The sequence below is a fragment of the Pagrus major genome, chromosome 8 (assembly GCF_040436345.1).
Source record: "Pagrus major chromosome 8, Pma_NU_1.0".
Lineage (NCBI taxonomy): Eukaryota > Metazoa > Chordata > Actinopteri > Spariformes > Sparidae > Pagrus > Pagrus major.
In genome coordinates this window covers 18875738-18900559 of record NC_133222.1, presented here as the reverse complement: position 1 = coordinate 18900559, position 24822 = coordinate 18875738, and the positions used below count along the sequence as shown (strand labels likewise).

At 41.2% G+C, this 24822-nt stretch overlaps 1 protein-coding gene across 1 annotated transcript; it reads right to left on the bottom strand.

Annotated features, from left to right (window-relative positions):
* Nucleotides 1-700: 700 nt before the first annotated feature.
* On the bottom strand, nt 701-24757 carry ptpn9a (protein tyrosine phosphatase non-receptor type 9a). Its single transcript, XM_073471808.1, has 13 exons — nt 24197-24757; nt 15689-15832; nt 10973-11062; nt 8159-8283; nt 7721-7826; nt 6958-7068; nt 6193-6509; nt 5959-6046; nt 5549-5618; nt 4954-5032; nt 4678-4828; nt 3834-4041; nt 701-3527 (listed from the first exon to the last, which is right to left on the bottom strand). The coding sequence occupies exons 1-13, from the start codon at nt 24278-24280 to the stop codon at nt 3337-3339; spliced, it is 1764 nt and encodes a 587-aa protein (XP_073327909.1). The 5' UTR covers nt 24281-24757; the 3' UTR covers nt 701-3336.
* Nucleotides 24758-24822: the final 65 nt, after the last annotated feature.

The following is a 24822-nucleotide window of genomic DNA, read 5'->3' as shown; positions in this document are numbered from 1 at the left end:
GACCTGGTTAGGCAAAAAACCCCACTTGGATTTGTTTGAGAAACAACTATATTTTGGCTTACCTGGTTCTGCCCCCACTGGATGGCTGCAAACTGTCTCAACGCCTCGTCAAAAATGTCCATGGTTTCATGTTTACAAATGTTGAAATGACAGCTCAAACAGTGCTCTCTGGTTTGGCAGCTCCTTTCACCTTGCTGTAATGCCCCACCTACCTACATGAAAGTCAGCTCATATACATGTAATGTGAACGTATTATAGAAATGTATGTGACACATATAGCATGGCACAAGCAAACTCAAATGTATCCGTGTTTTGCAGAAATGTGAAATGTCACATTTTGTCCTCGCCACTGGGCCAAAGATGTCATTGTATTGTGTTGCAGAGATATCTACAGAAGCTAGCATGCTAACCAGCTAACCCCTGCCAATACTTCTTAGCTAGTGATGTAAACAAGACCAACCAGTCTGTAACACTAGCTGCGTGGCTAACTGAGCTGATAAGCTACAGTTAGCAGTCACCGTAGTAGTATATTTGTTTGGAGTATGAATTGCCAGATGGCCAGTTCTTACATACTGCACCTTTAAGTGTACGACCAAAGACTAATTAAAAATACCTCAATCAACAAACTCTTGATTGGAAACATTACATTTAAAATCAGTGCAGTATGTCATTAAAAACACACAAACACTTAACAAATGTATATGTTGACAGTTTGTATTTAATACAGTATAGCTTGATTCAATAGTCATACGAATGATAAAGTAATAGGTTATAATAAAACAAATATAAAATTAATGTAGATAACTGTATATCCTGGGTAATCGTATGAAAACAGTTGTTGAATACAATAGAAAAATAAAATAGGGCACATTTTGCGTCCATCATTGAAAGGAAAAATAATTCTAATGAAAAAATGAGAGTGCATGAGGATGGCAGACTTAAAAATGCTTCACTACAAGCAAATTCAATATGAATTCTGTAGTAAAGAACACTTTTTTTTTTTCACCCAGCAACAACATAATGCAACGTATGACACAGACACTCAGTTTTTGTACATGTACTCTATAATAATGGCAAGATACTGGGACCAGATGAAAGCACGGATTACAACCACAGTCTGTAGAACTTAAAGAAACACAACAATAATGAAAATATAATTCAGACAAAATTTCTGACTCTCAAGTGCCCAAGAAGGACTTAATCGGGTGTAGGCACAGATTTGTGCATGCTTCTTCAGCTACTCTGTCTTTAATTTGTGGTTCCCCTGTAAAATCCTCTCGATTTGTCTCAGTAAAGCTCTATGCAGATGTTTACAGTAAGTCCAAAACGTTGCTAAATGTTTTATATTTAAGCATTACTAAATTTAACAATCAAGTTATCCCAGCATCACACGTAGACCTACAGAATTACTATTAAGTTTTTATTTGTCATCCCATCATATCGCAATGAAGTCTTATCTCAGATCACATCGGGAATAATTATTTAAAAGTGCTAAGACATGATTTATGTAAAAAAAAAATAAACAAAAGTATTGCACTACTCATGAGGTCTTAACTGATGACTTCCACAGATGTACACAGACGTACGCTTCAGTTGGCATAGTCACTTTAGACTGCTCTAAATGTGTGCGTGTGCATGTGTGTGGGCACTGAGCAATACATTCCCACATTCGCTAAAGCATGATGGCACTGCTAGTGAGCAAAGGCGGCCAGACACCGGTCACTATCTGTACTGCGAGTCAGGAAATCTAAAATATTCCAGAGGGATGGAAGGTCTGGGGTTCAGTGAATACATTTAGGAAAACAAAATAAAACTAAAAAACTAAAAATGAATTCACATGGACAGCGATTTAATGAGTGATCACAAAGAGGGGAGTGTACAACCTGATCATTTTGGATGTGCTTTGCTTCCTCTTTCCTGCCGTTCAGGGGTATTTACTGAGGCAGAGGAGAACGAATCATGCAACCTCCTGGCAAAATACTTCTTCACTGAATTGTTTTTTTGGCGATATGTTTGGAAAGTTTCACCTCTTTGTGTTCAGTACGACACTCCTGAGACTATGCAGAACTAGCTCGTACCATCTACGCGTGACCCATACCGTATGCTGAAAACGCACTACAGTGACCACAGTATTTCCTGCACACAGGAGGTGTAAAAACTTACCCAACTTACCTAAAAAATTACCAGTAAAGTTCAACCTATTACTGTTGCGTGAATGTGGAGATCAAGCTTGCTGTTTGGAATAAAAATTGTTTCAAGTAGTTAAAGGATCATTTCACCCCAAAACTAAAATTGAGTCAGTTTCTTTCATAATGTTACTTGAAACTCCAATAAATGCAAAAAAGCATAAAAGTTTACTATTGTAGTTCCATTTCAGCTCTTTTCAAAATTAAGTTAATGCTTACTTCGTGCATCTGACCGAGATATCCGTCCGTACGTGCACAGGATTTGATTAGACTGATTAGATTTGACTGAAATGCAATTTAAAATTAAATTAGTTGTTATGCAGTATTACAAGCTTAATGGTGCAATATCAATGAAATGGCCACTCGTTGAATTCATACTCACAACAAATACTGGGCAGCATATCACCTGAGTAACTGTTAATTACTGCCAACTGTAGCTGCCGTTAGCTCAGTTAGCCGTGCGGCTAGCCGTCCAGGCATGTTGGTGTTAACACAGCTGACACAAGAGCTTTGAACCCGGGTGGGCCAGGGCTAGCTGGTTAGCATGCTAAACATTACAACACAATACATCATAATGTCAAAACTGCTATTCCTCCATATTTTGTTGATACATTTAGTGAGGTCTTGAATGTTTTCAACCAAAATTCTTCCATATTGCACCTTTAAGTGGAGTTTTAACCAATAAGGGATGAGTAGATACTGATAGAACTTTTATTTTGGGGTGAAATAAGTTCCCCTTAACAATTAATTTAAAGTGGCAGATAAACAAAAAAAAAGGTAGATGAAAATGATCTCAATCACTTCGCCCAATGTGCCTGACCACAGAGCCACAAAACTGCACAACACAAGAGCAGTTTGTTCTCGCTGCTGCATACTTTACGAGATATGTTCAGCGACAGAAACTAAATGTCACATTGTTGGAAGCGAGAATGTTATCACGTTGAAACATCTTAATGTCAACACTCAAGGCTTTTCTTGTCACTGTCCTGTCTTGCAAATGGAGAATGGCATAGTTTCGAAAGACCACTTCTGTGAGGAAGTTTAACTTTCCTGGGCTCACTAATTGGTCACACAACACAGCTCGGGGTTTACAGATTGACTGCAGAGATCTCAGGGTTCATGGACTGGTTTGGGAAGTCAGGGCTGAAGCTCACTGATTGGTCGGGAGCAGGCCCTGCCGTTGGGCGTGCTCCAAAATGGCATTGTAGCAGAAGTAGTACTGGTCCGGGGTTTGAATGCTGAAGGCCCTCTGTGTCCTCATGCGTCGCACCGTCTGGCACACATTTAGTGAGCCTACGTCCTGTAGCTGGGACAGACAGATGTCCAGGGCACAGAAGGTACCTGCCGACAACAGGGCTCGTTAGCAGTGACACTTAAAAAAGAAAGGATTTTTTACAATGAAGCACAAATGTTCATCTTAAAATGAAGGCTTTTTGTGTAAAGCTTTATGATCTCCTCATCTCTGTGTTTACCATATTCCCTAGTCATCGAAGCTCATGATAGGATTTCAAAACTAGGTGTTAAACATTTTAAAGTGAAATATGTGCAGCTTTTTTTTAAAAAAGTCTCAAAACAATCCGTAGATGAAAACATAATGCCAATAATCATACGTCAAGCTTGTGGAAAAATACAATCTCAGGACCTCACCTGTTCTCCCGATCCCTGCACTGCAGTGGACCACCATTGGGGGTCCCAGTGGGTGGCCTGTCCACTGAGGTCCCAAAGCCTTCACCATTTTCCTCTGTTGCCTCTTCACAGCTCCCAGGAAGTCAATGAGAGTCACTGCTGAGGTGGGAACGCCGTAGTCAGGCCAGCTGAGGTACTGGAAGTGACTCACTTGTCTCTGTTCACATGTCTGAATGGATACAAAAATATTTTTAGTTTCAAGCTTGTTTTACATTGGTTGCCACTTTTAGTTGCTTTGTCCTTAAAAAGTTGGCTTGATAGTGATTTTCCCCAGTCAGAAAGATGTTTTTTTGATAATTCTGACAACACATGAATGCACCATTAGCTTAACTTAGCTTAGCATAAGATAAAAACTGGAAACAAGGGGAATCGGCTAGCTTGGCTCTGTGCTAATTTAAAGAAATCCCACCGAATGGCACCTGTAAACTGTACTAATTAACGCTGTACGCAGAAAGGTAAACATTGTAGTTTCATAGAGAGTTATGTGCTAGAACTATTTCTTGGCTTTAAACGAGGACTTCCTGACGTCTTTGCTGGATTCCTGGCAACTTCATGGTGATGACAAGACACCATGAAGTCAAGAAGTAGTTCCAGCAGGGTTCCTGGAGGAGAAGGACGTCTGGGCTACATTACTTATCCTGCTTCCATCTGACCCAGATAAAGAGAGGAAAACAAATCTCACTGGAGCAACTTCCACTGAAACTATCTTTGACTCTATTTTCCCCACGTTGTTTGTTGACAAACTGAATATTGCTGCTGTATGAAAAACCTCCCCACATATTCTCTCAGTGGTCCATCTCTGTACCTCAGTGTTGTGCAGTTCGAGGGTGGTGTGGTTGTAGTGGGTGTGGTGATCAACCCTTTGGTTAACCACTGCCATATGGCCATAGACCTCCTGCCCCCCTTCCTCCAGAGGCCAGTACTGTCCACACTTCCTCCGGCTGCCCTCATCTGTCCTGCAGCACAGAGACGATTCAATATATTTAGGTCACAGTTCCAATCCTTACCAATCACATGAAGGCACCCTTTTTCACTCAACAAACAAGAATGAATGATTTTCACAAAAATCTACTGAAATTACCTGGTTGTCATGACGATAACGAGCACGTTTTGTTCCCACACCATTCTCCAGAAGTCACTGTAGGTCTTTTCCAGTGGTCCTACACAGTTCAACAAGAGACGTCAGTCAATATTGCAGTATGTACCTTCAAGCACTTGTACATCCACCAGCTTCTTCTGTCAGACTGAGAAGTTCACCCTTGATATCTTCAGTAAAAACAGTACTTAGAAGATACTGGCATTTATGGACCCACACTCATAGTTTATGTTCTGCTATGTTTCACAGATAATCTCTGAATGTTCATAAATGATGGTGTACCACAAGGTTCAGTACTTGGTCCATTGCTAATGACCATTAAATATTCCTTCTTTAAATATTGTGCGGATCAACAGGTTTCAGGAAACCCAAACCCACACCTGTGTTTACCTTTTGAGCCTTATGATCACAAATTAAATTCCATAAGTTTTACGTACATTTTGTTTGCAAAATTACGGACTTTCTTGGCAAACTATTCACGTAACCATCTGTGTGTCCATCTATACACACAAATGAATATTTAGGTTTCCAGAGAACCATCCAAAGAGCATTATCTAAAAATATCTGGCAGTTGTTGTACCTTGAGTACCAATGTATGCATTCCTCTGTTTGTAGCCGTCCATGAAGCTCGCATTGATGTAGTCTGATCTCTGTGGGAACAATGAAACTTTGTCATAAAGATGGCAGGAACCCTTTCAAATTCTGAAGTGTATCATCATGTTAAAGAAATCACTCAAAGTGAATCGTGCTAAGATATGAATGAAATTGTCTCAGTTGTCTACATGGGGCTGACGGGGTATTAAATAATAAAAAACAACAGGTTGAAAATCCTTTGATTAAACTCTCCCTGGCTGGACATTTACCAGCTCGCTTGTGAAGCTGGAGTACTGGCAGTGTGCAGCCTTGGCAGCTGAGAGTGACCATGAATGGAACTGGCCGTCTTTTTCTTTTGATATTAATGACACATGTAATATTTTAAAAAGCACCAACCTCGTTCCTTCTGGCTTTCAAACGAACTCTTGTTTGATCAAGGCACAGCACATCTCCATAACGATTCTTCTCCTGATTGTAGACTGATCTGTAGACACATAAGAGAAAAAATTACCAATGACACTTAAGTCTTGTATCCAATACTTCAAAATGACAATCCACTAATATTAAGCCTGATGTCCCAGGTTTGAATCATTTCTGATATATACTGCATGTCTGCTGCTGTAAACTCACTGTGCACAGTGAAAGGTTCCAGGCGGCGGTTCTTTGCGGAGCTCCTCATACTCTAGATGGATGCCCGTGCGCTGGAGCCTGCCGAGGTGTGTCAGCAGCTCCTGCGGGCGCATGGACTCGGGTCCGGGGACATGAATGGAAGCATCTTCCACTGGGATGCCCACCAGCTCGTCCACTGGATCCACACGGCCGTTCTGGCCCGCCAGTAGCTGCTGGTTCCAGCTGTACGTTTCCAGTGGCAGCAGGCCTCCAAGGTGCTGGGGGAGACAGTCTCTGGGGAGGTGTTGGCGCAGCTCGGCCATTTTCACCATCTGGACCTGGAATTGGAAGAGAAAGGGGGCGACAGGAGCCAATATGGGTAAATTTCAGGCCAATACCTGTGCTCAACATGTATCTAAGATGTGAATACTTTATGTCAAAGAGTATTTGTTAGTTTATTCTTGATTGCATTAATACTCTTGTAATAATTTACAGAAAGCAATCAGGTGACTTTGTCTCTACAGAAATCCATACTAATGAAATTCTTCAGGGACAGTAATGTGGAAGTGTGATCGACCTCAGTGAACATCCGGGGGACACATGAGGCAACAGCGTAGATTAGTGGTTAGAGACACTCACCCTATCAAATGATCACTTACAACAATCAATGGCTCTGAATTGCCTTCTCAACTCATTGTATACCACTCCAGATAAACTAGACAGACTTTTTCAGAACTCTTGATAAGTGCAAGTGTTAGAAGATGAGCAACGAGCTCCTGGATTTACCCTCTCTCTGAGTTTCTCCTTGAGAAGCAGGCTGAGCAGATTGTAGGGCACTCGAAACCAAACAGGAGCCCCGACAATCAGCACCTTCTTCAGCCTGGCAGGGAACGCCCCCTGGTGGAGAGAGGACAGCACAACTTAGAACAGACCATAATTTTCATTACACATCAACAGAATATGTTTCATCCTTTTTCGTAATTCAAGTTTTCTACCACAGAAACAGACAAATGCGCTGCAGATCAACACATCGCATTGAGTGAGGAACAGTTGACGAAGCAAACAGAACAGTTTCTTTTTATTTTATGTGCTTCAAAAAAGCAGACCAGACTTCACAGAACCTCCCTTGGTAATTGCAGGTCCTATAATTTGTTTCACTCTTCTTTGAAAATCAAGATTTAGACAATCATGTGCCAGTTTGTTTGGTTTGAGATAAAGGGGGATCCTCAAAATACAATGTGGCCAGTGGTTTCACATAAGCTCACCCTCTTTTAGTTAATCAGTCCTTGAAAACAAACGATATTTATGCTTTCTACACCTTATGTTGTAGTGTGGAAGACATGAACCCTGTTTTAATCAATCTGCTTCCTCAGGATATAAGGACATAACTCCACAGTTATGTATTAACCTGGTCCTGGAGAGGAGTAAATAAGTAGGTAGATCAAACCCTGTGAATGATACACCGTTTCTCAGCAACATTAATCTCGTTTTCTTTGTTTGGCATTAACTGTGCATGTGTAAAAACATTTAACGTGTCTGTATTTCCAACCTTGAGCAGGTTCAGGATCTTCTTGCTCAGGTCCAGCTCAAAGTTTGTGTAGTTGGAGCCCGCCATGTCATAGATGAACACCAAGCCATTCCTCTGGGTCTCAAAGCTGTGGGCGAACATAAGTTAAGGCATGTGTGTTAATGTTTTGGTTATTCTTAACAAACAGGTCAGATTACAGCTAAAGTATGCAGCAACACAGGAAATAGACAACATTTTGAAATACAGGAACACTTCAAATACAGCATAGTTGCCATGGATGTTTAGGACTCCCTCATGGAAAACTAATTGGAGAATATTTTAAGCAAGTTTCTGACTCCAATGCTAAAGGAGGATTTAACATTCTAGAAAAACATGGCTGCCAAGTATCGATCAGATAACAGATAGCTATTTTATTTCAACTTCCTTTATATTCAGGCTACAAAAACCCTCTGTCCTCACCTTTCCACCGCCCGATCCAGGAGGTAGAAGAGGGCCTGCAGCACCACGTGGTTGCCTGTCTTGTTTGGGTGATGAAGCTTGGCCGTATACAAGGCGATGGAAGCCCCTGATGGGTCCCTTACACTCTGAAATACACAAAACTAACCGGTTATACCAGCATTCAAGTTGGTGTTACAAATTTACATGCTTTTCACTTCCAGCTCAAACTGTCTGTACAGAACTGTTGACAATATCAGCAGTGGGTTAAATCCCTGAGAAAGGAGGCTGTTAGGGCTGCAACTAACAATTATTTTCATAATCATTAATTGTTTCGTCAATAAAATGTCAAAAAACTCGAAGACTTTTCATTTACTATCACAACTGACAAAGAAAAGCAGCAATCCCTTATATTTAAGAGGCTGGACCCAGAAAATGTATTAACATTTTTGCTTTAAAATTGAAACGATTTAGTCAATTATCGAAATAATAGGAAATTAAGTGGTTCATCTGCTAATCATTGCAGCTCTAGTGCAATGCGTCACATTTCTGGTAAAAACAGGAAAAAAAATGTTTTCTTTGTATTCTGAAGGTGTAATCTTTCTTCACCGTTTCTCTTTTCCCAGTAACTATGACCCAATTTCTCCTTAAATGCATGAATTCTATGAAGAAAATGTTACCAGAAGGAGACGTGTTTTTCGAAGAAGTCATGTGGTACTTTTAACCACTTGACTTGAGTTTAAAGTGTGACAACGAGGCAGCCAAATGGAAGCTGTTCAGGAAAAAAAAAGAAGGATGAACAATGACCACAGGGGGGCACTTCAGTTCATGTGCTGATTACTGGCACGGTACCAAAAAGGGCTGTCGACAATTCAACAGGAGGAACAATTCTTGTCAAAAAATGATGCTGCAGGTCTTACGGCTCTTTTTTGCTTCCTGAGACGGAACATATATTTCATGTCAAACCTGATCAGTTTGAAGGCTGCTGGTGTCAAAGCAACTGCAGGCTCTTCACTTGAATGAAGCCACAGACCAAACACACAACGACACGGCCCTTTGTAAGCAAATAAGCCTGTGTTCTCGGGCAAAGGGGCTAAAAATACCTCAGACAGGATATGAAGCCCGCTGCTGAGGCTGGAGAACTCCGACGTCAGACAAGAGGATGTGCAGCATCAATGCCACTGTGGCACGTCAATGGGGAAGGAAGAGGGGAAGCGCAGGAGAGTGTGTTTGTGTGGGTGTGTGCTGAAAGTGGGGAGGGGGGGGCATCATTTACGGTTGTGATTTGGCTGACAAAAGGCTAAATTTATCTGGCACAGGATATCCACATGGCACATCAGTCTGTCAATAACTTGCACCTAAAAAGGACCTCTAACTCTTCATTAAGAGAGCTTGCTTTTAGACTTTGTTCCCTAAAACTTTTTGTGAATAAACAATGAGCTCATTACATTAACAAGTTCTTTGAAGTGTAATTTTATTGATCCACAAAGGAGGCTGCTTCCCTGACAGGTCCAGAAGAAGCTATATTTAACTCAAGGGGAAAAGGAAACGCATCCAAAGCAAGACAACTGCAACATGTTAAACAGGGAACGTTTATCAGTATAGAACTACATCGTCCATCATTCAGAAAAGACTGAATTGTACTAAATCCACAATCACAGAAGCAGCGTTTACAACTAACATTTCACATAAAAGCTGAGGATCAACAGCTGAATAAGGGATAGTAAGCTGAAACGGTAGAAATACCAAAACCAACAATGCCTGTCCCACCATGCCTGCAGCGTAAATCTTTAAAACAGGTCACAAGTGTACAGTGTCAGTTTTAAGAAAGGCTCATTGGGTTCCTAAAAGAGCTGGGCGCTGTAGTTTGTAGCAAATGTTACTCAAACAGGAGTAAATAGTGCATTTTGGCTCTCTAGTTGGCATATAATCTGTCTTGTTTGTTGTGTTTTCAGAAGATTCTGGACAGCAACAGAGAACAAAGGAAGTATATCAGGCTTTGGATACACAGATTAATAGGATTAATTCAGTTGACTTTGGTCTTTTAATCTTATTTGTTTATTATAAGGAGATTATAGAATTTTGCCTTCCTTATTCTGTAATTGCTCTGTAATATGACATCAGACTAGACTTTTAAAAAGCATAGCATGTCATTTCTGCTTGTGGTCTCCCCCATCAAAGCAATGAAAACAAAAGACACAGTTCGATGATGTCGTGAAGTAGTGTGGGATTATGGGAGTTATTTTCTTCATTGTCAAACAACCGCCGCCGCTGATGAAAAGCTATCTGACATAACTCAGACAGAAAGCTTCTCGGACGAGGAAAGTTTTATTCACAATATGTTTAGTCACACTGCCAGCTTCCTTCCTCACTTTCCGACATATCATCTGTCATATGTCGCAAGTTATAACAGCAGACGACCAAATTAAACGCACAGCTACTGATTTTTCTGGGTTTGAACATTGATGGAAACGTTTGGGACATTTTAAGTACACTACTCAACGAAATATGCGACGATTGCTGAGACCAGGGGTGCCCAAACACTGTGCCTTTTAGGGCACAAACTAAAACTAAAGGGTCACTCTGCCCGCCATGCTCAGATTATGAAAAATAATTAATACATTTAAAAGGATCCTACATATTTACCTAAAACAAATTAAATGGCATAAACCGATTTATATTATAGTTATTTCAAAGATTTTTGCTCATCAGGCTGGCCAAATGTTGCACCCAGACCCCATTTTGGCCTCCCCTGGTCTGGACATTTATTGTGAAAGTGTTACATGTTATATCTTTAGGGGCCGCAAAATGTTAAGGAGATTTATAGGAGTCTCTTACCAACACAGTGAACTTCCCACTGAGCAGCTCCGAGCGCAGAGGTTCTTCCTGAGGCTGAAGTCTGACGATTCCTTCTTTAAGACGTGTTTCCTGCAGAAAACAGATCACAGCAGGTGAAGTCAGGCTGTGGAGTCACTATAACAGGCTGTCAACTCTGAGGTGAATTCCTCTCTGTGAACAATGGAGAGTTACACGCCCCCCTTTCCTGCCAGGAGGATCCCCTCTCTGCAAGGTTTCCATTCCTCTTCTCCCCCCCTTGAGGCTGTGTGGGAGTTTCTTGAACTCATTTTTAGGGCCAAACATGGGGAGGAGGACGTTGTTGGATTTACTATTTCTTTCTTTAAAACAATATGAGCTCTCAACTGTGATTAAACAAACTTCACCCTAAATATAGGATGAACCTGACCTCCCTGGAGGTGTCATGAAACCCAAAACAGGTGAGGGCTTGGTTTTCATAAAGACTTTTGCACTTGATTGTGGCATTGAGCTAATTGGCTAACTGCTGACTACAAAACAAAACACAGATTTTTCATGTCAGGCCCTGCTTACATGACTAACAACCTCACTTTGAATGCCAGCTTGGCCTGTTTGCACGTCCCCCACCACCAAACAAGCACCTCACTGGAAACTTTCCTCCTTAGTTTGTTCTGACAAATTACTTGTGCCCAGCCTCTGTTCTTGGTGCTGACATAGCACTAAACCGAGTTAAATGAACTGTGGCGTGGCAGGGGAGACTAATCCTTTTCAAAGTCAAATTCAAGGCTTTCATAAATGAGTCGCGTTTATGCAGGCCAACTATTCATTGGAGAAATAAGAACCCACCTTGGTGATTGAAGCGCCTTTGCTCTAAAGGTAGGTGGTAAAATCCTGCCACGTCTTGAAGCTATTCAGGTCATTATAGAGTCTGTGCGAGACGTCTGGGAACTTTCCGTTAGCTGCAGTGGATAAACCGGAGCAGATCTGAGCAGATAAATCCCATTTTGCATGTTCAGATTTGGCCAGAATTGCAATTTAGAGCAGCGTAGACCATTTAGGGAGAAAATGAGACATTATCCTCAACTCCCTGGTAGTTATGAAATGACTCGCAGGAGAAGGTCTTGATTATGTTATTATCTAGATGTTATTTTGAGATCATAAAGTAAATGAGACCTGCAGGCCCTGCCCCCGAGGCTTCATCTTGATCATCGTTTTCCGGTTTGATGGTAATAATATCACCAAGGTCACCGACTGCTATTTCTGTGATATTTAGGGAACAGACATCTTTTTTCTGCTACATTTGATTATAATCTGTACTCAGTGAGTCCTCAGACTGCACCTATCTGGGTCTCAGCTGTGGTGCACAATCAGGTGGCCTCTCAAGGTCCAGTAGGGTCCAAAACCAGAGAGACCACAAGTCAAAATACTTTGTAATACTAGTTTTTCCATTACAAATGACCGTAGAGGTTGAGTGAAAAGTTGAATCTTTGAAAAATGTCCATGAATTTCAGAGTATCTAAGTAGTCCGCATGTTCCCCTTTTGCTTTAATGACAGCATACACTTGAGCTGGCATGGACTCCACAAGCTTGTACAGAACTCGCTGACTCCACAGTCACTTGACCTCAACCCAAGTGAACATTAATGGGGGCACTTGATGACTGAGAAAGCCAGGCTGTCTGTGACATCACGAGAGGCTTTGCCGTGACTCATGTTATCCCAGCATGACATGACAAAGTTACACAGTCTTGTGGAGTCCATGCCAGCTGGAGTGCATGCTGTCATTAAAGCAAAAGGGGAAATTACAAAATACCACATCATAAGTCAAAATGCTTCTATTTTGCATTTGTTTCAAATATAATACTATTTCTTTTATTACAAATTATGATAAAAGCTTCACAACTTCAAAAAATGTCCATACATTTCAGAATATCTATTTTGTATGTTCCCCCTTTGTTAAATGACAGTATGTACTCAAGCTGGCATGGACTCCGCAAGTATCTGTGAAACTTGATGACTCATGTTATCCCAGCATGATTCGACAGTGCTCCATATAGCTTCTTGTTATGTCACAAAATGCTTTGCTTTCTCAGTCTTCAAGTGCTCCCATAAATGTTCAATGTGGTTCAATCGGTACAATATTGTGGAGTCCATGCCAGCTCGAGTGCATGCTGTCATTAAAGCAAAAGTGGGACATACCAAATACTATGATATACCGAAATTAAATTAAACAGTTCAATCAAATTATTAGGCTTTCATTATCATTTGTAATGAAAAAAGTAATGCAAAATACAAGTATTTCAACTAACAGCCTTTTGGACCCTACTGCAGATATACAGCTGGATGCTATAGATAAACTCTAATGCACGTTTTAAAAATGGTTTCAATTCTCTGTTCTCCAAAGGGAGGTGGTTGAAAGCCTAACAAACAATCGAACAAACAAACAGGAAACAAAAAAGGAGAAGAACAATGTTCAAGAACGTTGCTTAATGTTTGAGCAGCTCCAGTTCTTCAAAGAAAGCATCAAAATGCCAAAACTAAAAAAGCTTATGCACAGAACATCCACATCTCAACTCTTATCAGCCATATATTAGAAATAATCGACTCTATCATTGTTTAATTTTGTTTTGTACGAAGGCTGTGAAACTTCATGTTCCTCATTTAGTCTGACCTCATAACTCATAACCTCAGCTGTACCAACCAATGAACACTTATTTCGTGATAAGCTCTGAGCTCTCTGGGAGGCTGAATAAGCCTGCATGCTGCTTCTTGAGACATCCCCTCCCAGTGTTTAATTCAGTGTGTGTGTGTGTGTGTGTGTGTGTGTGTCTGGCTCCAGGGTTTTGGTGCATCTGTTCCAGCAATCTCTTACTTGGCTTCTGAAGACATGTATTCAATGAAAAGGCCTCGTGTTACTGTGCTGTGGGTGTAGTGAAGTGTGTCTCCATGACATCTACCTTTCTACCTCTGGGTCGGCCTCTGTGGCGTTCGACTGCTATTCTTTTGGTGCAAATAGATTTTAAATGCCAAATGCAGCGGATATAATGAGGATTGTAGGATGTAACATCATATGCCGTCTTGATTTTAGTCATTGTCCTTTGTAATATGTCACCAGTTATCTCTGTTCATCTGAAATAATTTGAAAGATAGTAGACTGCAGTTACATGTCACAATCGTCCAAACAAGAGGCTCCTATTTTACAACAAGTTGTGGAAATAATGACTAACTTTTAGTGTGATAAGCAAGAAAAACAAAGCAGAGAGATTGTTCCACTGTGGGTGTAGATTAGTTTGATAACATTGAATCAGAAAATGTGTACACTGATGAGTTATGTGTTTCCAGAAAACTGGAAACTATGTTTTCACCAAAATAACCCGAGTTATAGCTGAGATGAGTTTGCCTCTTCTGGCTCTCTGATAGGTCAAAGATATCAAAGCAAGCAGGTTTTGGGTGCTTGTTAGCTTTGGTGGAATCTGTGGACAGAAACCAGAGCTTGTGCCTTGAGCATCACTGTCCCCGAGGCCTCCCTGCCTTGACCCACTTATGAAAAAGAAAAAAGGTAGAAGTCTTAGATAAACAACACCTTTTTGCACAGTGACACAGTTATGTATTCTGGCTTTGTAATATTCACTATTTTAGTCTAACAGAGCTGAGTATCAAATCTTAACATCAACAAAGAGTACAACCAGAAAAGTGTTGGTAACATCGACTATTTTGAATGTTTAGGCTTGTTTACTTATTCTTCAGTGGTGGAATGTAACTAAGTACTTTTACTCAAGTGCAGTACTTAAGTACAAATTTGAGATACTGCTTACTTGACTTTTGAATAACTTTTACTATTATATCTCCCTCTGACATTTAGTTGAAAGAAGAATAGCTTTAGTTACGAGAATTTTCCATTCTCTCTTTGTCCAGGAGAAACCATGAACCTCCAAATTTGGTGATTTTGAAGTGTTTTTTATGGGTTGAGAAAATTCTCCTACTTCTTGAGCTAGATAAACTATTTAAAAACCTTCTCGGATTAGCTGGAAAATGCATCGTCACCAAACTGAAAACATGCTGTTTTTCTGAGCTCGTGCAGAATTGACCTTTTAGAAATATGTGGCTCTCACAAGACAGTGATCCTCCGAACATCGGATTATTTTATAGAATATGATTCATTGCTGTAGATTAAACAACCCAACAGTATATAACGAGGTTACTATTACCTCACACAACTACACTATCTGAATACTTCTCTCACAAGCTTTTAACAATGATGCACTGATTTCTTCACATTTTATCAAATGACAAAAACAGATTTAAAATGTTTATATATCCAAAACTAAGGTGCTAAAAAAATGTGTTTTGATATTAGCGCCTAAATTCAAGTATTGCATTGTTTTCAAAATGCTAAAGTTTCAAAAGATACCCAGGTTTCACAGGAAGCAGATTTTTCTTGGTTATTAATTTGAACTGTCTCATTAAAAGCTCCAACTTCCAGTGTCGACCCGGTGGGAATGATCTAGAGTTTGAGAACGAGGCCTAATGTTCTCAAAGATGGACACATTTGCATATTTATAATTACCAAAATTTGCTCGACTAAATATTGTGACCTAGTGTGCAGTCCGTAGGGGTTTATAAAGTGATAATAGTGCGAGCTGCCCACTTGGTCAGCTAATTACTATGCTGACATTAAAAATGAAATATCAGTAGCAAAATCCAACACCCACATGCGGAGTGCACAAACTAAGTCTTTTTACCCTGTAGCTGTGGAAGAGCTCGATGGCCCGGAGGACGTCAAACTTGCGAGCCATGAGGAACTTGACGGCCAATTCCCTGGACAATGGCGACACTCCATGCTGACTGGTCCACTTGTTGATTTCCTCCAGAAACTGCCTGGTAGCCTGAAACAGACACAGATGTGGTCACAAACTTTGTACTCACATAATCGAAAGGGTCAAACAGGAAGGAAGTGAAACTGGGCTTTAAACTCGATACATCCTCAGAGGAAGTGCTATCTAAAGCCTCGCAGAATATTTGATCATTTTATGGCCTGGTGAGACGTCTATGATGGCGTTTCATATGCTGTTGTATAGTCTGAGGGGTGAGCGGAGCCTCGCTCACAATGTGTGAACTATAATTTGTGCAGCCATCCATAACGATGGGTTTCACACAAGTTATTTCTCAGTTTTGCTGGTTCATCTCGTGTGTTAACCGCAGCTATCTTGGGGAAAGTTTGGGCACTTTCTGGAAGCCATGAAGGCACAAAAAAAAATAAAAAATCCAGTGAATGGTTGAGCTGAAATGAACAAGGAGTGACACATGTAAATGGAAGTTTTGTTCAATAAGAGAAAACTTCCAGTTTAGAGTGAACAAAGCGAGTGAAAGATCAAGAGAGGGGGAGAAGATGGATTCCTGCTGGACTGCTGGTTATGACTTGAAGCTGCAATAATGACAGGGCATCATCCTGAGACTGTTAATCGTAGTTGGCAGTAAAGCAAGTCGCATGCAGCTATCAAGTGCTGAGGCATCAGCTAATAAAGCAGTTCTTCATTGGCAACAACATCAGTTATGTTTGCTGAAAGGATGACACAAATTAATGGGGTTGTAGGTTTGATTTGTTTTCAGAACACAATGCTGGCTTTCTATTCCTCTTCACCTGGACGACCATGATTAATTGGCCATTAAACCCTGTGATGGTAAAGCTTTCACGTGTCAGGATGAAGATGCTAATGAGTTTCTTGTGAAATCTGGCTGCAGCCTCAGGAAAGCAAAACATTACTGATGACTATGTGGCAATAACTGGACAGTGGTGAGTGCTAACAATAGCCATGTTCATTGTTTACATTCACTATGATTACGAGGTAGTTGGATACAGTTAGCGACTGAGCCTGACACATCTCCCAGTTGGCTAGTGAGAGCTACAGGGCAGTAAGCTTTCACAATTTAGCTTTTTCTTGCTAGTTTCTACAATGTTTCTACAAACACCAGCTTTAAGTCTAGCAAGATTTTTTGCAATATGGAGGCAGCAGAAACCTAATATTTGTAAGTAAAAAAAAATACCAGTGTTGGTAAAGTTTCCTGCAGATATACAACAACATTAGCATTCATTTAGGCTCCGTTTCTGGCCACCTGGTGAATATAATCCAATTTTCACTCTTCTTTAAGCTCTGTTTTGGTCTCCACCAACTCACCAAATCGGGCTCTTCAGCCACTAAATGTACCTCTTTGTTCACCAGCAAGTGGCTAACTGTGTCTGTCTGCCATTTGGTAGCGTAAGGGAGCATACAATCAGTTCATATAGCTTTCACTATGAAAACAGCTGCCTGCGGTGGCCAAAATTAGAACCTGTAAGGGTAAAGTTAGGTTAGTTAATTAAAGAAAAGTTTGCTAGCTGACACTTTTTAAATCGAACATAATGTTACTGATCAAATTCATATCATACACTGCACTTGTCATTTGGAAATCGTGTTGACCATAAAGGCCTTCTCCCCATGTTGTGAATAACTTATGCATGTAGCCAGCAGTCTTTCAGAGGCTTCCTGTCCCCTCTGCTCTTATTATACTCTCCCTCAGGAACCCACCCCCACCACCCTCCGCACCCGCAGAGTTAGCGAGTCAGCACCCAGTGAATCGTCAAAAGGCGACAGAGGAGGCAGTGAAAGCTCACACTTTAAACACAGGGTTCCGCTTCTCTGCCGAGCCACAGCAGCGGAGGGGCAGGCGAGGGAGACAGGAAGTCAAGTTCTGGGAGTCCACGGCTCTTTAGGAATACAAAACGATCACTGACGAGCGCTGAGCCTAAAGACAGGATGCCACTGTCTCCCCTCAGGAAAGCCAGTGCTTTCACAGACAGGAGGGCCTGCAGCTTCTGCTCTGTTCAGATGCCTTAACATGCAAGGGATGAGGGATGATTGCACCTGACAGGGCTGACGTCGTTTCATATCCGATTCTCATGGGGAGAAATGTGGAGGGGCGTTCTTCAGACTTCTGAGCTTTTCAGTGAAGTAGAGAACGGATCTCTGATAATTCTGAGCTGATTCAACAATACTGGCATAAAATATTGCCTTTTTCAGTTGACTTGTGAATATTTCAGACCTATTTCAGACACGCTTTGCTCCTGCAATGACATATTTGAGTTGTGGGTATTTAATGTCCTGGCACTTCTGTTTCCAAACTTCCAGCATGGTGGATGATGAGCTTGTGCCAAGAAAGAACTCTGTCTTTAATGCAATATTGTGTTTTAAAGGTGCCAATGGAGAAATTCATAGGCTATTCTAAGTCTGGTATTTAATCTACAGGGCGTTTCAATGGCCCAACGAGAAAACTCGCAGTACTTTAATATCTAACTAGGTGTCTATTTTTAGTCAAGTAGGCTACAACTATGCTTAGTTTAAAAAGGAAGGAAAGAAGGTCATTATTTACTTTAGGGAACAGTATTTGTAAGCTTTCCAGTGTTTTTAACCACATGTCATGGTCTTCAGCAAATACAGCATTCTGACATCATCTGTATGTGAACACCAGACCAGAACTAGCCACAGCATTGACTCGGAGAGGGTCTAAATCATTGTAGACGGCAAGAGAAAGATCAAGGGAGGTCATCCACATCCCCCGGCAGAGAATACCATTGAACATATGACTTGAAAGGTCTGGACCCAGGCAACCTCTGACCACATGACCTAAATGTTCCATGATGGCCCTGCAGCTTAGCCAGCGCCATTCCCCGAAGAAGACAAATGAGAAGTGTTATTTAAACATGTTTTTGGGTAGTTTCTTCTCTCCCTTTCATCTAACTTCCACTGGGTCACTGGGTGAACTCACTGTCGTTCTTTTCAAGTCTTCGGAGCTAGCTGGGTGTGCAGTTAATGGAGCCATTGATCTGGTTGGAAATCACAAAGAAGATGATGGCTCAGGGCCTGAGAAGATTGATGAGTGGCTGACTTAAATCTTCTGTCCTCTAAATGTGGGTTCAGTTCAAGTTGGTTCAAAGCTGAACTGCTGCAAAATCAAACTGTCGGCTTACTAAACCAGATGGACAGAAAATGTTTTGAGTGAAAAGATTACCAAGGATTACTTCTGGGGGTAAAAATGCATATTTTGAGAATATGTCATAATATCATAAGAATATTTTGGACTTTACCGAAAGAATAATCAACTTTTCTGGTCCTGCCTTTTTCACAAAAAGTCCACCAGTCCCACTGAACATGAGCCGTCTGCTCTTTGTTGTTGTACTGCGAAGCCTTAATCCTTCGCTGTTGGCCAAAGACAACTTCCTGTCAGATTGCTGTCAGGTACACTCGGGTTTCCAAGATTTCACTGTTCTGACAGCTGCTCTTTCTCTCTTAGCCTTTTAAGGAGAGCCTGCCAACTCCAGGCAGTGACCCTCTGTTCCTGGAGAAGCCGGTCTTGTTTGGTTTTTCTGCACTAGGGGCCATATCCGCCAGAGTGGAATTTGAGGATGAACCGGTTTGTTTTCATGATAGCACACCAGACTGCATTGGAAGACTCACTGCGGAGGAGTGACTTATTTAATTCCTGGAGGATGCATAAATATTTGCTTGGCTCGCTCCAGCTCTGATATGGAGGAAGAGTTTTTCCTTAAAGTTCTTGATAACAGATTTTAAAATGCTTCATTCTGGCTCATACTGCCTGACAAGAATCTAAATAGACTGAGAGGTCAGAAAGAGGGCATCTCTGATCACAATTATTCTTTTTTTTTTATTCTTTACTGGTTCTGTTGACTTTACATCCTCGGTTTGTTCTGAAATACTGGTGCGGACACTGTAAACAAATGGTTTCTGACATTATGTAATCCTGTTTGCTGTCAGGGGTTTTTCATCGGTGGTGTTGACAGTGACCGTCGATAACTAATTGATTAGGTTCACTGTGGCTGGAACCTGCTTTGCAGTGAGTTAGTGGATGAAGTTGTGGTTGGTTCTTTGCCAAATACTTCTTAAATCAAGTCCACAGGTCCAAATATGTTGACCCTGTCCCAGAAAACTTGCTACTACAAGGAAAAACTATTGAATTGGAGAAAAATTGCTCCCACAGGGATACGGGGGCTGCATCTGAAATCATTCCCGTATTCATTTATTTACTCGTTAACGAAAGTGAGATCATCGTTTAAAGGTGCACTATGTAGTTTTGTGTAGAAATTTTTATCAGAAAGGAAAGATCTTCATTAATTTGAGTTTTTTAATGCTTAAACAAACTAAATAAACAAACTCATTGTTTTCATGACTGAATGAACAAACTGACCTTTAAGGACGACACAATTTCATACTGTTTTACTTTGTTTATATTTGGCGGACTCTGCCACCTTTCCAGCTTCAAACAGTATCTTTAATATATTTGCAGGAGCAGGTGATCCTGGATCTTGATTCACAAGACCAATTTGATTCTGATTTGATAAAACATTTAATTATATACAACATTTATGTTTGATGTTTTGATATAAGGCTTTGTATTTCTGTGGTGCCTTGTGTATTTGTTTTTAATGTATTATATACGAAGGTGTTTTTGAATGTTCGGGATGTTTATTATTCAGGGCAGTTTGGATGATGAACCACACCTGTCATCATAGAGCGTGGGTGTATATGTTTTTTTGTTTGACAAAGTTTTTCAGTTTGACCTGATGAAGATTTAAGTGTGATCAAAATGTCGTTTTCATTAAACTTCTGCTGCATGGAGTAAATGTGCAAGCGTTAACTTCTGTTCACGATTTCCTAACAGCCTTGCACCTACTGTATGAGATGTGTGTATAACCAGCCTCTACTTTCTCAAATAAAACATCAGAAAATAGAGGAAAGGGTCAAAGTGATGACTTCATAAAGCCTTTTTTCTGTACAATCAAAAGTCCAGAACCCAAAAGATGTTAAATCTGATGTAATAGACGACAAGAAGAGGGCACAAATCTTCCCATTTGAGAAGCTGGAACCATCAACGTTCAGCACTTTTGCTTGAAGGCAACAGCTGAACAGGATTAATTTTACCATCACAGGCAGTATTTTAGACTACTTTAGTCGAGTAGTCTTGTGGGCTGTTCACCCTCACTTATTCAATATTTCAGGAGAATCATAACTCAATTACAAATGTTAGCCCTGGCTAATCAAAGGGTCATCTTTCTTAATCATATTTGTGCTTTCATCCATTTCCATTTCAGAAACTGTTCCACCTACAACCTTCGTGCTGAGCCTCATCCCACCATCTTCTATTCAGGCTTTTTATGCAACAGCTGCCCACACTGTTGAATCCTCCAGCTTCATGCTGCTAACCATGACCACACATGTTGATGATGGTTTTTATTATTTTGTTCACTGTGCAATGTTGCACACTGCAGGATGTGTTTTCTTTGCAAATATACAAAATGCAAAGTGTTTTAGGAGTTAAATGCAAAAACCAAAGCCTAATACAATAACAGCTGTGTCAGCTGCACATGATATAATATTTTTATCACTAAATTACTGGGTTTTTTCTACGATTTAAAAAACTACCTTTACTGTAATAGATGCTTTTATGGTAAGATTTAATTGATCACTTACCGGGGAAATTCACAAATTTTATCTGTATTTCCGACCACTGATAAAACTCTATAGACCGTCCAAAGAAGTTATGTTTTCACCTGTGTCCATTTGTTGGTTGGTTGGTTTGTGAACTGGATTACACAAAAACTACTGAACAGATTTCAACAAAACCTGGATGGAGGATGGGTCTCGGCCCAGAATAGACCCCATTAACTTTTGGTGCTGCTCCGGATAAAGGGTCCTGGAATTTTTTCTCACTTTCTTTAACACTGCGAGATAGGCCGTTGTTTTTTATTCTCTTTAATTTCTCAGAGAATAATGCATGTATCTTGATGAAAAATATCAGACGTATTAAAGTATCTGGTATCTGTGAGTGACTATATAAGAGGACTGTTGGGCCTTGGTGGAGGTATGCACTCTACTGAGTGCCATTCTGGTTTATAACTGCATTTCATTTGGATGCGTCAATGTCAGGGTGATGGTTTTTTTCACATGCTGGCTTACTGGCATACCGCTTGATGTGTTTTTATTAGTTACTAACTACCACCATGATGCTTTGTTACAAGAATTGGTCATTAATGTCTCAGTATTGACATGCTGTCCATTATATTCACATTCCAGCCATACGGAGTCACGCTGTACATGGTGACTGTATTAATGTCTCAGCTAAAAGACATTCAGTTGAAGGGTTATGGGAAGTCGTGGAGGGTGACTGCGCATTATAATTACGCCATGATCCCACAGACAGGGCCGATGCATTTCTTCATTATAATGTTTTAAGACGAGTCATGGCTGCCCCAGACATTGTCTTTTCCAGTATCTACTTGATTACAGATGCAACGCTAATCTATTTACAAATATAGGACTGTTGTTGCCAAGCGGCTTCACTTCACTTCAGCGAGTTCCATTTGGCACGGGTCGATACCAAAACAGGAAGTCAATAACGTCACTCTCTTTATTCCCCAATTTCTCTCACTACACTGCTTCCTGGGAGTAGACTCAACACACACACACACATACACACACATTTTCTCTAAAGCACATGATAGACACACACACACACACACACACACACACTCTGTAACTCATAAACTCCCCCTTCCCCCGAGTCTAGTGGAAATGCTTTTAACAGCTGCCTTTAGAATGAAGTTCCACTACACCCGTGTACACTCCCGAGAGCCACCCTGCCACACACACACACACACACACACACACACACACACACACACACACACACACACACACACACACACACACAATCCACCCAAACACCCCCCACAAGGCTGTGGATGTAATGAGGGCGTCCGGTACCCTAGCGGGGGCCCTGGCTCACACAGGAAATGGAGTAGCCAGATAAGGCTTTCTGCTGGCCAGATGATGAGAGGAGTCAGCGGGAAGAGAAGGCACGAGCCTGACCTGCACTGAAGAAGAAGACTAGAAACTAAATCATACATGGATTCAGAATCTAACCAGTGAAAACTGACTGTTTTTCTCCCACAGTAACTTGTTCTGTGTACAGAGCAAAATGAACAATGTGTAAAAGTCTATCTGCTCTGCTCAGGTTAGATTTTCTTATGGTCTGGTAACGTTTATGCCACGATAGGTTTGACTGGCAACATTTAAACTACAAACCAAGATAAATGCTATCATTTACACTGGGTTGCCTGTAGTGGTGCCATGATTAATCGATTAGTTGTCAGCTATTGACTTACTTTGACAACCTTTTAAAATCGGTTTGAGTAATTGTTCAAGAAAAAGCAAGTCAAAGTTCTGATTCCAGCTTCTAAAATGTGAATAATTTCTGGTTTCTGTGCTCCTCTGTCGCAGTGAACTGAAGGTCTTTGGGTGGTGGACAAAACAATACAGGACTGATCGACATTTTAAGCCATTTACCCAACAACCAATTGATTAATTGAGAAAATGATCGACAGATTAATCGACAATGAAAATAATGGTTAGTTGCAGCCTTGGTTGCCATTTTAATGGGTACACCCAGCTGAAACTAAAGCAGTATTTAGTTTAAGCAATATGTACCGAACTAACAAGCAACTATCGAGAAATATATAATATTTAATGATCGGAGCTGCAACGATTAATCGACTTATAGATTTTTTTCATGCAAAAATGGCAGAAAAATTATGTTTTCAGCCTCACCTCATTAAAATTGTACATATCAAAATTCCTCCAAAACTACATAGTGCTCCTTTAAAATGCACTTCCCATCCTTGATACTGGCGTAAACGTGTGAATGAATGCCTCATAAAACATACTTGGATGTTAAGTTTTTCACAGCCACATCACCAGCAAGCCAAGTTTCTACTGTATACATTCCTGAATGGGCCAAATGTGGAAGCCAGACAGCGTCTCCAGCTCTCCCCCCTGTCATATCACGGTCTGTACCCACGAATCTACTCCAAAAAAGCCGACATGGATATTTTACATCTGTTGGTGGGGGGCTGATGGAGGCGAACTCGGCCTGTTTCGCAACACTTGAGCTGAGCCGCTGGAGAGGAACTGGCAGTGATGCAACCGGAGCAATAAAGCGCCAGAAATCGATACAATATTTCCGCTCCGCTTTTCGAGACCATTTCGCAACGGATCCATTGCGCAGCGCCACCGCCGCTCGCCTCGGTGCGCACACACGCAACGCACAGGGCCAAAGTACCTCCAGGTGGGGCCGAGGCTGGAGCGTTCAGGGCGATGTGACACAGAAAGGAAGAAGCAGTAAAAGCTCTTTAGGCCTACCTGTTCTTCATCCGCCGATAAAGTAGCTGCCATGGTCCCCGCGTAGTCTCCGATCAGCTTGTAACCGAGACGAGTCCTTCTCATGAAGTGGAAGATGACGGAGATGTCTGTGCGTCTGTCCCTCGTGTAAAAACAGAGGTTAGGGGTTGTCCCTGTGGCTCAAAGTTGAAGGCATCTGAAACGCTGCAGTATGAGCCTGAATGTCTCTTTCTTTTCCTTTCTGGTCCCCCTCCTCTCTCTCTCTGGATAATGTTTGAGTCGCTTCAATCTGCCATCCGAACTAGACAAGAAAACCCGCGGATGTTGGGTCAGATTTCACGCGAAAAAGAAGACAGGGGAGCAGGAGGGGGGAAAAATGAGGACAGTTCTCGACTCGAGCAGCTAGACGAGGCTGTGCTTCGGAAGGCTCGATGAGAAGTGTCTTCAGACCATGATCTGCTCCTCATCCACCTCACCGAGCACAGATCACAGGGCTGCGGCTGCCCGCTGACTCCTCCATGCCATGAATTGCAAGTTTTTCGCCCTGAACGTCGCCTTTATGTTGTGGAGACACACACATACACACACATATACACACACACACAGCCCTGAACAGTGAGAGAGATTGGAGGCTATTCTTTCTGCAT